This window comes from Meleagris gallopavo, chromosome 11 (assembly GCF_905368555.1).
Source record: "Meleagris gallopavo chromosome 11, MGAL_WU_HG_1.1, whole genome shotgun sequence".
In the NCBI taxonomy this organism is placed as follows: Eukaryota; Metazoa; Chordata; class Aves; order Galliformes; family Phasianidae; genus Meleagris; species Meleagris gallopavo.
The window spans coordinates 18626326-18642532 of NC_139414.1; the positions used below are offsets into that span (position 1 = coordinate 18626326).

Consider the following 16207-nt stretch of genomic DNA (forward strand, 5'->3'; position numbering starts at 1 on the left):
TGTCTTTCTCAGCGTTCCTGCCTGCTCCTGGCAGATCAATGATGGCCTCAGCTTTTATTTCAGCTCTTTAAGAATGAGCCCAGCATAACGATGCCTTCCCCTAATCCACCGTGCTCGCACATCACAGCAGAGCCAGCCCTGACCTTGGAGTGCTCCCATTGCAAGGGCCTCACAGCACTAAAGGAGCAAACAAGCACATGCCCACCAGATTCTTCTGTAGGCTCCATGGGGAGGAAGAGGCAGAGCTCCTGAGCATCTTAAGGGGCAGAAGCAACTGTCCAGAGCTCCTCTGCTTAGTTTGCTCCCCTGCTCCCCACCACATGCACACCCCTTGTATCAGCGAGAGCTCTGAGCCCAGGGCTAAGGAACACCTTCACAGCAACTCGATATAGGAAGAAACACAACAGTGAACCCCACTCAGGTTAATTTGCAGGCAATGCTCAGCGTTGTTACTAACAACACAAAGCTCCACCAAATGTGTGTCACAATGACAAATTAGGGCTTTTTTTTTTTTTTTTTTTTTTAAAGATTGCAACTTAAAATGCAATTGGAAGATTGATTCTTAGATCCCCACATTACATAAGTTCTGAGTGTAACTGAGTGCAAAGGGAGAGGGGTCTCATCTTCACCATACAGAAACAGTGCACATCGCAGCAGCCAACAAAGGGTTTGAATGAAGAGAGATAGCCAGGAAGTTATGAACAGCATCTACTTACAGAATACCTGCACACTGTACTATTAATGTGTATTTTTTACTATGGACATTCATTTTCAGTTTTGAAGACACCCCTGCAAGCTATCTGAACACTCTCTTTATTAGAATAATTATGTTTTTATTTGCAGGGGACAGCGAGGTCATCCCTCCTTTTACAGTGTTCTCCAGTGAATTATATTTCATGGGAAAACATATTTATTCAGAACTTCATTTTGATTTAATAGAAAAATTGTTCATGCCATGGCACTGCAGAATACTCATTTTTCTCCATGTGTTGATTTTTGGCATATAAATGCCAGAAGCCTCTGTTCTCTTCCCTTATCAAGAAAGACTTGCCTGAGATTAATTTCCTCATCATCCTTTCCTTTTAAAGTGGCTGTTTTTCAATGCCATTTAAAGACAGAGTTGTGATAAATTCCCACATTCAGTGTGCAGATTTCAATGAAAGAAGTCTATTCCACAGTAGTGAAGTAATTGAAATCCAAATGGAAAGGGACAAAAAAAAAAAGTATGAAACTATGTACCGTTCCTCCAGCCAATTGTACGCGGGTGCCTTCACGTGTTTTTTCTTTTTAATGATAATTAGTTCTGAAATAAACTAATTGCAAAAGTTTCTGATGCTTTTCCATAGGGGAAGGGACATGGTTCTCACACCTCTTTGTGATTGCAGATTGCGATAATTGTAGACTTCGTATACCAAACAGAAGACAGTTACTTGAAGAACAAAAAGCGGAGAGCGGCGAAGAGGGAGAGGAGGAAAATGAAGAAGCTTCAAAGTACAGAGCAACATCAGAGCCTGGGAAGTACAAAGCTGTCCCTCATCAGCCCTAAAGACATGGCCACACAGCCAACAAGAGAATTAGCGCCGCAGATATCTGATGGGGAGGTCAGCCCAAGCCACCTCTTCACTTAATGAGCCTTTCCCTCGCTATGGGGTACCTGGAGCAAGACACTCCTGCACTTCATTAGCCTTAACCGGCTGGAATAAACGTCCAGGCAAGGCTTAGTTCAAATTGCCTTATTTAAACAGTAACACCCAGCCGTGCGTTTTTTCTCTCTACATATGTGAGGAAAAAGCTGGGGAGGGAGTCCAGTGGTTTGCATACATGCTTGGATGCAGCTGGCTGGGGCTACAGCTCAGTTACCTGCTCGTTCAGGTGGGCACATCTGAGCAAAGGAAGGGAGTCCAACATCACCCCTTGGTCGAAGACATGGAGTCCTTTGCTCTGCTCTGTGTGCTAAGGATGAATTTTCCTCCATTTGACAATAAATTTTAACTTTTATTTATTAAAAGACCTACTTTTCAATAGGGATCACCTTATCAGGTGATGTTCAACAGCATCCTGCGGTGATGCACACAGCCTCTCCTCAGGCTGGCATTTCCTTTTCATTTGCAGTGTTTACTTTGTAAGAAAATAACCTCACTCCATCAGAATGGGATTCAGTTCCTTACACGTTCTTGTTCAAAAGTGACTTCAAAAGGCAGAAAGGAGAAGTCCACTCGCCAGCACTCAGGGTTAATTAGAAATCCAGGACCCGAAAGGTATTTAACCACTTAATTAACCACTTAATGATCACAGATAAGAGTTTAAAACCTGCAGATTTTCAGCCGCCACAGACCGTTTTCCTCAGCTCTCATAAATGAGTTTTAAAAACTAAGAAAGGACCAGCACAATCTTTGATGGTCCTTTGTTCACGACCAACAGGGTAAGTAAAAATCCTGAGAAAATCTGAGCTAGTTTGAGCTCCTTAAACATGTGGGACACAGAAATGAAGAGTTATTGCCCTTCAGAGACAGCATTATTTTGCTATGGAGTTGGTTTTGTCAGATGAAGTTTTATGACACGTAGTGGCAATCATCCATCTTTGATGAGCAGACACACACTAAATCAGAAAGACTGCTCCCCACGGATCATCAAGTCACAGTCAACACAGGGTTTGGTAAATCATGAGGCTCTTAAGCAAATATTCTTAATTTGATGTAATCCGCCTTACTATTCCGCAATATTTTATGCAAAACCATGCATTTTTACTTAGAATGATGACAAAGAATGAAGTGCAATGAAAAGAGGTGATCTTTGTGAGGACCCCAGACCTGAGACACGGTGCAGCATTTCCCTTTCAGAAAGCTGATATTCAGGTAGGGCAGGAAAAAAGGTGCTGCAGAACAATTCATCACTGAGAGAGGGAGAAGCCGTGGCCCAAATCAATCTGCAAGGTGTCTGAAACATCTGGGCCAACACCTGGCTGCAGCGCCCTTTAGCCTCCAGAAAGCCACAGACTAACACAGTTGTGAAAAGAAATCATCTGTGAAACAGCACGAAAGAAATATGAAAGAAGCCACTGTTGTGGAGAAGGAGGGTTGCTGCTTTCCAGAAAAGCCCACATTGAGGCTCGGGCCCAAATCTGCACACAAGGGTTTTACTCAAGCACACAAGTAAGACCACTCCCCAGGAGTTCCACTTTCAGGTCACTTCTGTTCCAAAGCCTAGTTTCCAAATGAATGATGGGCGTTTGTTTTCCTCATGGCATCCTTTTGTGGGTCACAAAGATGATTTATCTGTCAACAGCTAGGTTCACTGGCCCCAGGCAACTTTTGTCAGTTGAAACCATTCAATGAAATGCAAAGAACACAGTACCAATTTAAAGAGGAGGAAAAAAAAAAAAAAATGCATAAATCCTCTCCCAGAATTGCCTCATGAGTCTTTTGCTTGTTGTTGCAATCATCACCTCCTTGTAAATGCCAGAATTCTGCACCAAGCCCTAGAAGGGATAGTGAACACCAGCAGAGTGAAATCCACCAGGTATGGGGGAGTTCACTGTTTGGCTGTAGCACTGTGACTCACAAAGGGCTCAGAGGTCGCTTTCGATGTTCATGAGTTCTCTTCTGTCAAAAGGGTGCTCAGCTAAAAAATAAAAACAAATTAAATGTACCTCCAGTGGAAGACGATACCATTGGGATGGACCAAACTAGAGCACATAAATGGCACTCCCTGCTAGGCCTTACATTAGCAGTCTGCTGTTGCTTCTCTCCCTTTGTACTCAACCAGAAGGAAAACATAAAACAATTTTGAGCACCTCAGCCATGCTCCTGCCTCTGCTAGCATCTACCTCCAGCTCCATGACATGCCAAAAATGAAGGACAGCACAACACTGGTGTCAATTTTTCCTTGAAAGTTGACTCTACAGATTCTAAACTCCTGAGAACAAGGAACACCTTACAGCCCTGTCTAGTCTTCCCTCTAGAAATTACTAGATAACACCGGTAAACCAAGCACCATTCAAGAAGTGTAACACTAAGAAATCTATACATCACTTGTTTAGCAATACAGAAGACACAGGAGAAGTATCAGGCGGCAGACTACTTCCAAGATGCAGACCACAGCTAAAATTAGAAGACAGATAGATATACACATACAGCATTGTACTTGCAGCCTAACTGCAGATCATGCAAAGGCAACTTGTTCCTTATTCAGGGTCTAGATGCGATTGTACAGCTTTAATCCCAAAGGACAGAACAACAGCAGGCTGCAGTTTTACATTTGCCCGATTGAACTACAATCGTTGTCACAAGAGCCAATTTCACGTTGGCTGTTTCTTGCTCTTGTTGCAATTCATCACGAGAAGACATGAGATCTAAGATACCTCAGCCAGGCTCAGCCCATGAATAATACAGCACATCGTTTCAACCTTTTCAGTTTGCTTTGTAGTGCGATTGGCCAACCATTGCTGTCCTCCCCTGTTAACCACTCCATTAACCTGAGAGGAAAAGGTGGAACGGACGGACAATTAGTCAGCAGAATACTGAAAAGGTTAACACTGAGGCACACGGCCCTGGCTTTCTTCAGCTTTAATAGTATTAAGATTCTTTCCCTTCCTTTTTCAAAGCCTGCAGTGAAGAAAAAATAAGGAACCACACAAGATGAACCTTTGTTCTCATTTCAGATTATAATCATGTAGTTCTTTTCAGATGTCACACTTGGATGATTCTAGTTTATGCGTGAATAAACTGAGAAGAATGTTTATTTTTACCCCTCTCAATATGGAGAATATTCAATTAGAGCAGTGAACTTTTGCTTTGAAGCTGGTCATTCTTGAACGAAGGGAAATGGGAGAAAGAGGAGACAAAACAGCTCCGCATGGCTGCCTGCCTCCGGAGCGTCCCACTGCTGCACCGACTGCGCTGCTGAGTGGGACGGGGATCCTCAGCAAGAGGGAATGGGGAATTGCCCCACACTGGGGGCTGCCCCCAGGATTCCCTTGGTCTGCCAGGGTGGGCAAACCTCACATTCCTCAGGCACATCCAGAAAATAAGGCACAGCATCCCAGGGATGTCTTGGAAGCACCAGGTAAAAGCAGCTGTTCCACTTCCCAAAGTTTCCCATACACCTTTGCAAAAATATCTTGCAATTTTTGTTTGGAAGATCATGCAATTACAAACAATTGCATGCACCAGTATCAGAAGATGTTTGCAGAAGACTTGCAGCCCAAAAAGCCAATTTCAACATATCACATCACTTGTAAAGCTTTCCTCAAGGTGACCCTGCTGCGCCAGCCATGATGGCATGGGATCCTCCTCTTTGCACAAGTACTACTTTGAGTTGCCAGTAATAGCAGTGATCCTAAATACCACTGGTGTGGAAAGTAGGGGCAGAGAGGAGGGGATGTTTCCACTACCCATCAATGGTTTACATTTATTACAGTTACAGACTTGCAATAACGCTGAGGCTTTCGTTATTATCTCATGGTAATGATATAATCACTGCTTTGCTTAAGGAGAAGAGTGATATTCAGGGAGAATCACTGAAAAAGAAAAGAATGCTTTAAATTTTAAAAAGTGACTTATGTGGTTTCTGTCTGTAATACATTTCAAGTCCAGAAGGGATCATTATGATCACCTACACCTACAGCAATTTTTACACTTCTTGATATATGGGATCTCCAGTTACATACCACTTTTTAACATTACTCTTGTGCATTATCTTTTTAAGACTTTCACAAACTATGTATAGAAATAGTCACACACTTTGGGACACGCTCATGAACTAAGAGATTAAAAGAGCACAATTTTCCTTCAGGGATACAGTGGCTCCTTTTAGGATGAAAGCTTTATGATATATTTGGAACAATGTTAGTGACAGAAATCAGCACGAAGAAAAGTTTATCGGGCTGAAGGTACCTTTAATGCATTGATTTGAAATTACCTGTAGCAACTTTAAAGAGTCCTTAGTTAAAATCCTTCTTGAGTTTAAGTCTGGAAGAGAACTAAGTGTTTCAGCATTTAGTGAGAAAAGCGATAGCAGAGTTCGCTGGTTTACTGCCTGTCCATTACTCTACCCACTGCCACTCAGAACTAAAGGGAAAACATCACTGCAGGATGATCCCATTCTCTACAGCTCGTTTTTACAGTTCGCTATCACAGGTTAAAACACATCACTGATTAGCAGAGCAGTAATACTGTCAAGAAGCAGATTAAATTCTGGTCCGTTGAAAAGACAAATGAAGAGAAAGAAAAAGAAAGACAATTCATCAACACGTTTGTTCCAGTGTTTGGGTGACCTAGAGAGTACCTATGGCAGTGAATGAATTGTCCCCTTCTGCAGATAAAGGACTAAAACACTCATTGTTCTGTGTGCTCCTAAATGAGGGCTTGGGCGATCTGTAAGAGAATGGAGTGCCAGGAAACATGCTGAGTTGTTATACTGTCTTCAACAGCTTCCCTCCAAAGCCTCTTTTATAAGCAACACAGCAGTAACTTTATTTTTGAAATATATTTATCCTCCACCATTGTTAAATGCACCCTAAGGATCTTTGTTTTCCAGAAGGATGAGACCATCAGCTTCCACATATCAACAAACAAGAAGGGAAAGCTTTTTTGGTAGGACAGGGAGCATCACTTGTTATGGGGGTAAAAACTGGAGGTGCAAAGAACCACATTCTGCCATTTAATTAGTAATCAGCAACGATCTGTCAGTCAGAACTACTGTAATTCATGAACTGTTAAGTCAAAGCAGAAATGGCAAGTAATTAGACTGTCTCCATTAGAGCTTCACTAGCACTCGCTCATACAGCAAGGGTTTCAATCTGAGGGAGAAATGGATGTGCAAAGCTCCTTAATATATTCAGCTTTTTAATTAGCAATCAGTGCTGATTTGCCAGCCATATCCAACTCTAACGCATAAGCCACTGAAACACAGGGAAAAGACAGATTTTCAGAATCAGTTATGCTTATATTTACATCCTCTCTGGGCTGAAGCACAGAAGAAACTACTGAAATATCATCATTGCCACCACAGAGCAGCAGAAAGCACATAAGAGTCTACACTCCAAGGTAGCCAACAAGTTCCTGTCTGGGTAAAGACAGAAGCTGAATATTTATGAACACATCAGTGCTGAGAAATAGTCAGCATCTTCCAACACTGACAAACAAGCATTACCATTTTTAACTGTAAGTGAAACAAAACCTCCAAGAGCTCAGGTAACACAATTTATATTCCAGTCGATCCCATTCTGGAAGAATCCATAAACAGATTGATGGTACACTTACCAAACTGCTGCACTGTCCTCAATTGCTGGATGAAGAAAGGGAAAGCAGTAGCGGAAGAGACATGGGATGAAGTCATCCTTGGTCTGTTCCTCACAGGCGATAGAGTGTAACACAATGGGAAGCACAGCAACAACCGGCACAGTCCCAGGCCGCAGCATGGCCCTAGGCCGCAGCATGGCCCTAGGCCGCAGCAAGCAAAGACTTCCTCAAACACGACAGCCATGGGCATGTAAACAAAGAAAAGAAGCTGCTCACTTTCAGAAGGCCTCAGCATACAGGGATCTCCAGTGAGATGCCCTCACCTCCACTGCCAACCCTTAAATGAGGGCAGGGAAGGGGTGCATCCTGGCTCCAGACCTTCCATCACTCCGGTACACTGCACGCACCTGAGCTCCCTGGGTTGCCCTGCCTTCCCACCAGGTGCTCAGTAATTGCATCAAGCTGTGACTCAGCATTCCTGCTACGCAGGGAAACATGAGCTGCCTTTGCAGGTGGAGCAGAACACAGCCTGCCTCTGGGCTGTGGTGGGCACAACTTTATTTCACCCTAAAATGAAAAGCCCCTGCATAAACTGAGTAGCAAAACTGGGTTCTCCATTTCTCCATCATGAGGCCAAAAGCCACTTCCTTTCTCCCTGGCCATTAAAGCATCTGAGGTTCTGGAGGGAGGGGGGCAAACTAGAGGTATAAAGACCGTCCTCTTTCTACAGATATTTATATTAACATCAGTACTTCAGTTGTTTAACTTCTCAAATATGAAGTGCCTGCCATAGGCCTCCCATAGCTCTCCCTACATAAGATAAAAATAAAAGAATGCTTCACATCTCTTTGTAAGTATTTAATGACTATAAATACACATATGTATGTATATATAACTCTTTTCAACAGAGACAGCTCCTGCTGTAGTCAAACTCTAAAATCAGTCAATATATGAAACAGCTGATTAAAGCACCAGGGCAGCTCAAACCAATTACAAATTGCAGGTAGAGTGGTAATTGCACTCTTAACTGCCTAAACTGGGTGCATATAAATGCATCACTACATTTGTATAGAGGCTCTGATAGAATACTCTGTGCCAGATGAAAATTCAGCCTTAAGTAGTAGTAATGTTCTTATCTAAAAATGACTTTTGTTTGCCTAACGTCTGACAGTGCTAAATCTATTTCACAAGATGTTTAATTAGTTTGTTTTCATGGCGTTTTCATTTCCATTCTAGCTCTCGTTACTGATGGGAGAGAGCAGGTTTCTGGCTCTGCACTTAAAAAACAGTCCCAAGGCAAAGAACATGGCATCAATTTGCCTTTGCCTTTCCAATGTCAGCTGTGTAGAGCATTCAGCCAACATTTTAAGCTCTCAACAGCTTTTGTGCTTTTAAAGTACGTTCTAGCTAGCCCCTGCTTTGTCTCTGATGGCTGGCTTTCATAGATTGTAAACAACCATCTCACAGCAGAGTTTTCAGTTCCTATTTTTGAAACAGCAACTATTTTCCTGCAAAATACAGGTCAAGCCGTTCTGTTGAATCTACAACACATTCAGAAACAGGTGCTCTCAAGCAGCTGTAAGCTCTCTGCCTCTTCTCTTTCAACAAAAACCTATAAAAGATTAACTGTCTTAGTCCATAAATGCTTTAATAGCTTTCAGTGAGTGTGCATTTATGAATTATAGGTATGGCTTTGTGAAAGGCTGGGCTGCACAAGCCCAGGCTCAGCCATGGAAGTACCCACGATTCAGATGTCAGCTGAAGAAGAGTTCAATCCCAACCTGCGTTCCAGGCTTCCAGGAGGCTCTTGTCCAACTACTGGCATTTTTTGAGTCTTGGGGGAGCTTTGGAGGGGGGCGAGGGAGGGGAGGAGTTTTTTCTGTTTGCTTGTTGTTGTTTTTTAATAAAGCAAGCAAATAAATTGTTTCTTCCTTATCTACAATCCTACCTGGCTGTCCACACACCCCTCCAAGCTACCACTTGATAACAGAGACTTCAATGCTGTTCACGGTACAAGCAAACACCTGAGCGCTATTTGTATTTTAAGATAGGTTGATAGCACAAACCATGGTTGCATCACAATAGTAAGAGCGTACTTGGATTAACTCCCTGAAAACATAACACAACACACTGCTTGTCCAAGGAATCTTCTTCTCTGAGTGCTATTACCCAAAACCTCAAGATACACACGTGCCAATGGGGAAGACAGCAAACATGCTGCTAGAGAACTGCCTTCACTTGGAGATATACCTCCACTTACCTGAAAAGTGACCTGAAAAGTAGTCTCAAACATCCCATTCTTGGAGTCAAAAGAATGAAAACACTTGCACCTTTATTGACTATACATTATACTTTGTTTGCAAACTTGAAGGTAAAATAAGATACAAATTCAACATCACTGTTTTTGCTACTCATTGGTATGAGTAAGACAGCTAGTTACCTCAGTTTTTTCTTGGAAAAAAAAAAAAAATGAGAAGGAAGAGAAACTACACAAGGAATTACAAGAAACCAAGGAAAATCATTTTTCCATTTTTTTCCTCAATTCACAGCACAGTGAACAGCAGAAGTTACAGAAATGTGTACACTATACAAAATCCAGAGCACCTCACTTCACATGTAATACAGATGTGCATGTATAAATCTGTATTTGCTCTTAAAGATGGCAGCAAGCTAAGTGTCAGCCCAATTGTTGCATTTTTTTTTGTAGACAAGAATCAGAATAGAAGAAGCAGACTGACCCTTAGGTGAAAGGGATCTGGTTTACTTAATTCTCTCCCTTGAGCCTGTGCAGAGGCTGCACCAAAATCAAATACTTCACTTCCTCAAATCCTTGTTTCATTTCTGGGTTATGAACCAGTCCAGATGTCTTTATAGCTTTATAGCAATGTTGAGCATTTCATCTTGAAATTATAGCAGTCTTCTCAGGCAGGAGGTTGTTTAGTTAGGACTATTTCATAAGCTATCAGCAGCACCAGCTCCTGCATTCATACACTGGTTGTATGAAGTTCCACAAGGCAAAAGTAGACCTTATGACAAAGCTGCTTCTACAGTTATATTGTCAAAAACAGTACAGTAGAAAGTCAGATAAGAAATTTTGCAATAATTTATCTGGAATTTAGCAGGCTGAAGATGCCCTTGCAAAGACAACAACAAAAGAAAGCCAAGCCTGTGGTTGATATTCTTAGCATAGGATTTATTGCATGGATTCTTTCCTAGAGATACTTTATTACATCAAGTCCAGTGCATATCAAGTTCAGATGCTTGCTTTGAATGGATAAGGCCAAAGCACCCATGGATATATACACACCCAGTGAAACAAGGCAGAATGGCAAATATTAAGGAAATAAAAAGATTCAGTTCTGGCAGACCGAGGCCTACCAAGCTGCATATCTTATTAAAAATAGCTATTATAGTTAATCAGAGTACATTTATAGAGAGGAACCCAACTCAATGTTTTTGTGCAAAGTGACAGAGTGGACTTCCATAAAGCCTGCTTAGCAAAGCCATAAGGAGTTTTATTTTAAAGAGTTTATTTACATTGCTTGGATTGGTACAAAATATAAAAGCAATTTAGTCTGACAGATTCAGAAACATCACTAATTACATATAGACAAGACAGGACACTGGTGGTTAAGAAGCCAGAAGTTGAGAACTCCTAATACAGACAGATGGTTAACCATTACTAAACCATTAAAGAAATGCAGAAATATACATATTTAAATGGTTCCTGAGATAGCATTGAATTATACTGACTGAGAGGATACAAAAGGAGTGAACATACAGCTTTGAAAGACAACAGAAACACATGAAAAAGACAAATAAAAGCCTTAGGAGTACACCTGAAATTGAGCACACCCAAACTGGGCCCTCGTCACACCAGTAATCTTATGCATTAAATAATGAGCTATTAACCAAACATTTGGATCTCATAGGTTCTTTGTTTTTTTACTGTTATTTTCAAACAGCCCTAACTAAAAGGGAAAGCCATAACTCTTGAGCATATTCGTTTTTCTTTTAATCATTTGTGGTGGACAAAGCTAGTCATAGCCTTTAAACTTACTGTTCAAATAAACTAACACCACTGTATTACAGTGAGGCTGCAGAAGATCACAATCAGAGAAACTCAATCCCACTTCTCTATAAACAGCCACACTTATAAAATATCTGGAATAAGCAGCTGTACAACAGGTTAACTGTCATACTCAAAAGGTCAGGTACTTCATAATGCATCTCCATTTAAGAAATCAACAGTTTGAACATTAAAGTGCTCAGCCAATTGATTAAGTTAGGCAAGCATGGGAGCCATTCAAACCAGGAGTAAGTTATGTGATCATCTTCCTTATTTCAAAACTAGTTTGTTGCTGAAAGAGGACAGTTTCTGTAAAAGAAAATGCTTTTATTATGTTGGTGAAAAAATTGTGCAAGGGAATAGTGGGTCTTAGACAAAGACCAAGTTACTCACTCCACTGATTACCTGATCCACATCAGTACAACCAGAAACCCCTTTGTGGTTAACTTAGTGTTATCTAACATTTTGCTAATCATTGCTAAGTGCTAATGACTAAGGTACCATTAATGTCAGTAACAGGTCATTTGAACAGCCAGCTGTTTGTCAGTCACTCAGTATGGCACTGTACTTAAAGCCTGCTTCATATCAAGTGGGTTGTTGATCGACTTAACGTATGACTCCTCTTTTCAAAGATTGAAGGAAGGCTGACCAAGGATGGAGAAGAAATGCCCTGTTGAGGAGGGAAAAAAAACAAAAACAGAGTAGTCATTTCATAATCAATGTCAGACGATCAGTAGTCATTTCTCAACCTTGATATATAGATTCCTTATACTTTCTGTCAGGAAGATATTTAAGATGGACAGCTTTTTAAAGAAATCATTCAATATTTTTAGATTTTGAATGGCAAAGTTAAACAGCACCAAATAAGTAGTACACAAAGAATAAAAACTTTTCCTTGTTACTAGATCAGAAATTCAGAATGCAGGAACATGTTTAAAAGCTACTCTTCAAAAGCAAGTATTAGCATAATTTCACATCACACTTTTTGCACTACTCACCTCCTTCCAAATGTAAGGTTGATATCATCACAATCTTGGAGGAATTTAGCTCCCCTCAAATCCTACAGTCGTGTGTTCTTACTAGGCTTGAGCCCCATATCAGCCACTGAACACATTTTCTTGGTTACAGAGAGATATTCTGTATCACAGTGACTTATCAAAGCTTACTTTAACTGCAAATATTTACACACAAAATAGGTAGAAACCTGATTTTTCTGGTGGTAGAAACACTAGACTTAAGGACTTGAAGTTACAGTGAATCTCATACATAAATACACTGTACTAAGAGTTGCTTCTTCGCATCAACTTGGATTTTATACTTTTTACATCAGTCCTTTAAGTACTTCCACAGGCAACCTTCTGTTGCTCATGCTTTTCAATATGGTCATGGTAGTTAGGTAGCTTACTGCAGCCATGTAATTCAGGAGCCTTTTAAATAACAAAACTTTGGGCAGGTAAAGGCATGCTTTTTTTTTTTTTTTTGAAATCTAATGTGTGTCTATAGCATGTCTTCTATTTGCAGCCATAGGCTCTATTTGAATGTTAAATCCTAAGCCTCTTTATATTGCTGTTCTTATTAATACTTCATAGGGATACTTTTTTTCATTTACATACGGGGAACAAAAAGTTAAAACCATAGGTAAAGTTAGCTATTCAAGACCACCCTGCAGTTAAAATGCTGGTCCTGAGGACTTTGGCTCTGGCTGGCAAGCTACACTGCTGCCTGGACACAATGAATTGAAACAAGTAGTTGTTCAATATTATTTTAATTAGGTCTAACTTTTAATTAAGAAAAGTTAAAAAGGATCTCTGAAAGAATTAACTTGGTATTCAAAAGCAGAAATAGCACAATGTGTCAGTGCTGAGTAACCCAGAGCATTACAAGTCAAAGGAGAACTCAATACTGTTTATAACTTTGTGGATTTTAGGTTTCAGGTAGCTGTACCATTCTGTCTTAATCAGGATTGGATGCTGACTGCTTACAAGGTGGACATTACCAGTCAGGATTTGACATACATAACTTTCCAGCACCACACTTGTTATCTTCAGCACCAAGGTGATAGTAATAATAGGGATAGAACATAATTTGTCCAAGGCATGACCACTGAATCTCTCCAGTTTGGAAGAAGTTCTCTCTTCTTCTATAGCACTTAATAGAAGACTATTTGGAGAGCCAGGACAGAGCACAGGTCAAGGCCTGGACTTTTGAGAGCTCAGATCAACGGAATTGGAGCAATGGACATTAACACATTTCACAGATCCATTTAGGCTACATGAAGACAGTGGATGAGCATCTACAATTAGGAAGGATTCAAAAGTTAGTCCAAGCATGAAGACATCTAAGCTTCAGTGATTTTTCACTACTTCCCTCCCCCCCCCCCAACATGAACACAGTGCCAGGATTTTAAATTAAAACAATGCCTCAATAACAGATTCACCTTCCTGAATGGTCTCAGACAGGATTCCTACAGCTTTAGATTGCTACTCAAGAACCATATTACCATCTATTTGAGAGGCTGGAATTCCGCTGTGCTAAAGCCTATCCCCATTTCTTAGAGATTATGCTTAGAAGGGACTGTATATATTACATAAAACTAATGTTAGAATTAAAAAAAAAAAAAAGATTAATCTCTAACCTCATGACTCAATCAAAACAGTTTTATGCCAATTCTATAGGGTAGGAGATGGATTAAAAACCCTATATAGCATCAAATGAAACTCACGCTCTGCTGCCGAGCTGCAGCTTACTCTGAGGTCCAAAAAGTTATGAGGAAAAAATAAAACAAGTTTTACTACTAAATTCCTGTCATTATAGGAAAGTAGTTAAATACAGAGACACAAACAGGAAAAATGCATGATCTGCATTTTCATGAGAAATGAGATAGTTCTACATCAAAATAAGGACAGAATATAAGAATTCCAAAACAACTGTTGAAGCAATCATAATTGAAGGAAGAAAATCACTACACAGAACTGGGTTATAGCCAATCTGATTTTATGTTAATTTCCTATAAACGAAGGGAGTTCAGTGTCATACTTCCTCCCTTCATTAATTTGTATTTCTTCATGCCTATCTAATGTGGCAGATAGTATGGCAATCTGTGTTGTACAATTTAAAGGCCTCTCAAATGTACTGAATTCTCTCTGTATTAAGATTCTGACATACAAATCAGTAGTAGAAAGATACACAGGAAATCCTGCTCTTGACTAGCTGTCCTACAAACTACAGACTTTAAAGTAATGTTCACTCAACACAGACTTACTCAAAAAACTAAAAGATGATGGAAAAATCCTCAAAATCTAGAACAATATACTGGACTGTATTAGAAAATTGTCTGAGTTAATGTAGCAGAAGAGAGCTGCAATAGGTAGCCAAGCATAGCAGGAGTTGCAGCAAAGACCAAATTTATTTCACCAAGGTTTTGATGAGCAGATAACTCACTTGCCTTTTTAAAAGCTACCAGGCTGCAACATCTATAGCTCTCTACACATCCTTCCCAGTTTGTTTCATGGGATGTCTATTGCTTTACTACACCCAATGATGTTCTCACGACACTATTCAGGGGCCTACATCTCATTTGTGTTTTGTCCAAAATGCAAAAGCCCAAACCAACATACAGAAGTGCTGGGAGTTTTTTTTGCTAGTTCAGAATAGGATGCATATTCCAATTCCAGCAAGAGTTTATTTCCACCTTAAACGTATTAACAGTTCCCAGGTTCTGCTACATACTAGCACATCTTCCTGCATTTTCAGTAAGCAAGCCTTCTCATTAAACAATTCCCCTCTGAAAAGAACACACCTATTAATACAGATAAAAATAATTTTCTCCACTGCAGACCTTGAAATTACTGTAAGATCAACATTAGGATGACTGTGGTCTTCAGAAGGTTATTGTTTGGCCTGCACAGCTAAGGAACTTACCGCTAACGACGACGTACTGTTCAGTCGGCTGCCTATGTAACTCTCATTAGCTGAGCTGGGACTTCTTCCTTCTGTTGCACTGTGTGACATTAAAGCCCTTCGAAGAGCTCTCTTCGGTGTTTTTGAGAAAGAAAATGCTCTTGTAACCTGGGGAGTTTGACAAGCACTGTTATACACTGACAAAGATCAGGCTGTAATAGCTACTGCAATAAGCTACTATTCAAGTTTTGAACATCTGTAGGACAAGCCCTGAGCCAGGAAGATATGATAGCTCTTCCTCACATGAAAAAATTAAAACCAAAAGACAACTTGCAAGTGGGTCTGACTTTTAGGAGTCCCTACAACCCATGCTATTTTCACCTGTCTGCATGACAGCAGCATTTCGGAAAAAAAAATAAGAGATGAGGAAAAAAAAAAGTTAAAAAGGTTAAAAAAAAGTCTGGTCAACTAGACTTCCCCACATTCCTTGCATTTTGAAAGGTCAGATCCCCTTTTCATTAAGATTCTTTCAGTTCAGCCTTCAGCACCTTCTAAACTACAGTAGCCTCTACAGTTTTCCTACGAAGCAGCATCATCTTGATGAGATTAAGCCTGCATCAAGGCTGCTGAGAAGAATGGAGAACAGATTCCTCCTTGCTGCTTCACCCTCTGTCAGTCCCCTCATATTCCACAGGCTTCAGTAAAACCAGACCAAAAGCACAGCCTACATGACAGAGCAGACAGGCAGCCCTCCTGCTTCCCAGGCAATCCCTCTCAGCAATGCAGAGCACACTTCAATTAAGAGCAGCTTAAGCCATATACAAAAGAAAGCATACAAAGGCAGAAAACAGCCTTCAACACTTATTTCCTTGTAATTTTGAAGTCTGACATTAGAGCATGCACAGTTATCTTACTTCTGAAAGAATTTGAAATTTGATAACTGCCAATACCATTCAATATGCTAAAAGCAGTTACAATTGAGATCTGTTTTCCTAAA

At 40.5% G+C, this 16207-nt stretch overlaps 3 protein-coding genes across 6 annotated transcripts in view; 1 reads left to right on the forward strand and 2 right to left on the reverse strand.

Annotated features, from left to right (window-relative positions):
- SPATA16 (spermatogenesis associated 16) overlaps positions 1 to 1628 on the forward strand; it is a 72356-nt gene extending 70728 nt beyond the window's left edge. Inside the window, exon 11 of the mRNA XM_085233203.1 lies at positions 1386 to 1628. Within this exon, the coding sequence (XP_085089329.1) occupies positions 1386 to 1628 (243 nt within the window). The remainder of the gene's footprint in view (positions 1 to 1385) is intronic.
- The window catches only part of NLGN1 (neuroligin 1), a 494803-nt gene extending 487156 nt beyond the window's left edge, over positions 1 to 7647 (reverse strand). The window contains exon 1 of the mRNA XM_085232837.1: positions 7263 to 7647. The gene's annotated coding sequence lies outside the window, so the exon portion shown is untranslated. The remainder of the gene's footprint in view (positions 1 to 7262) is intronic.
- A 1906-nt stretch (positions 7648 to 9553) lies between these two features.
- The window catches only part of ECT2 (epithelial cell transforming 2), a 28720-nt gene continuing 22066 nt past the window's right edge, over positions 9554 to 16207 (reverse strand). For all 4 annotated transcript variants that reach the window (XM_010716892.4, XM_003209199.5, XM_010716894.4 and 1 more), the window contains 2 exons: positions 15232 to 15378; positions 9554 to 11980 (listed from right to left, as the gene is read on the reverse strand). In XM_010716892.4, coding sequence (XP_010715194.1) covers positions 11891 to 11980; positions 15232 to 15378 — 237 coding nt within the window. In that variant the 3' untranslated portion in view covers positions 9554 to 11890. The remainder of the gene's footprint in view (positions 11981 to 15231; positions 15379 to 16207) is intronic.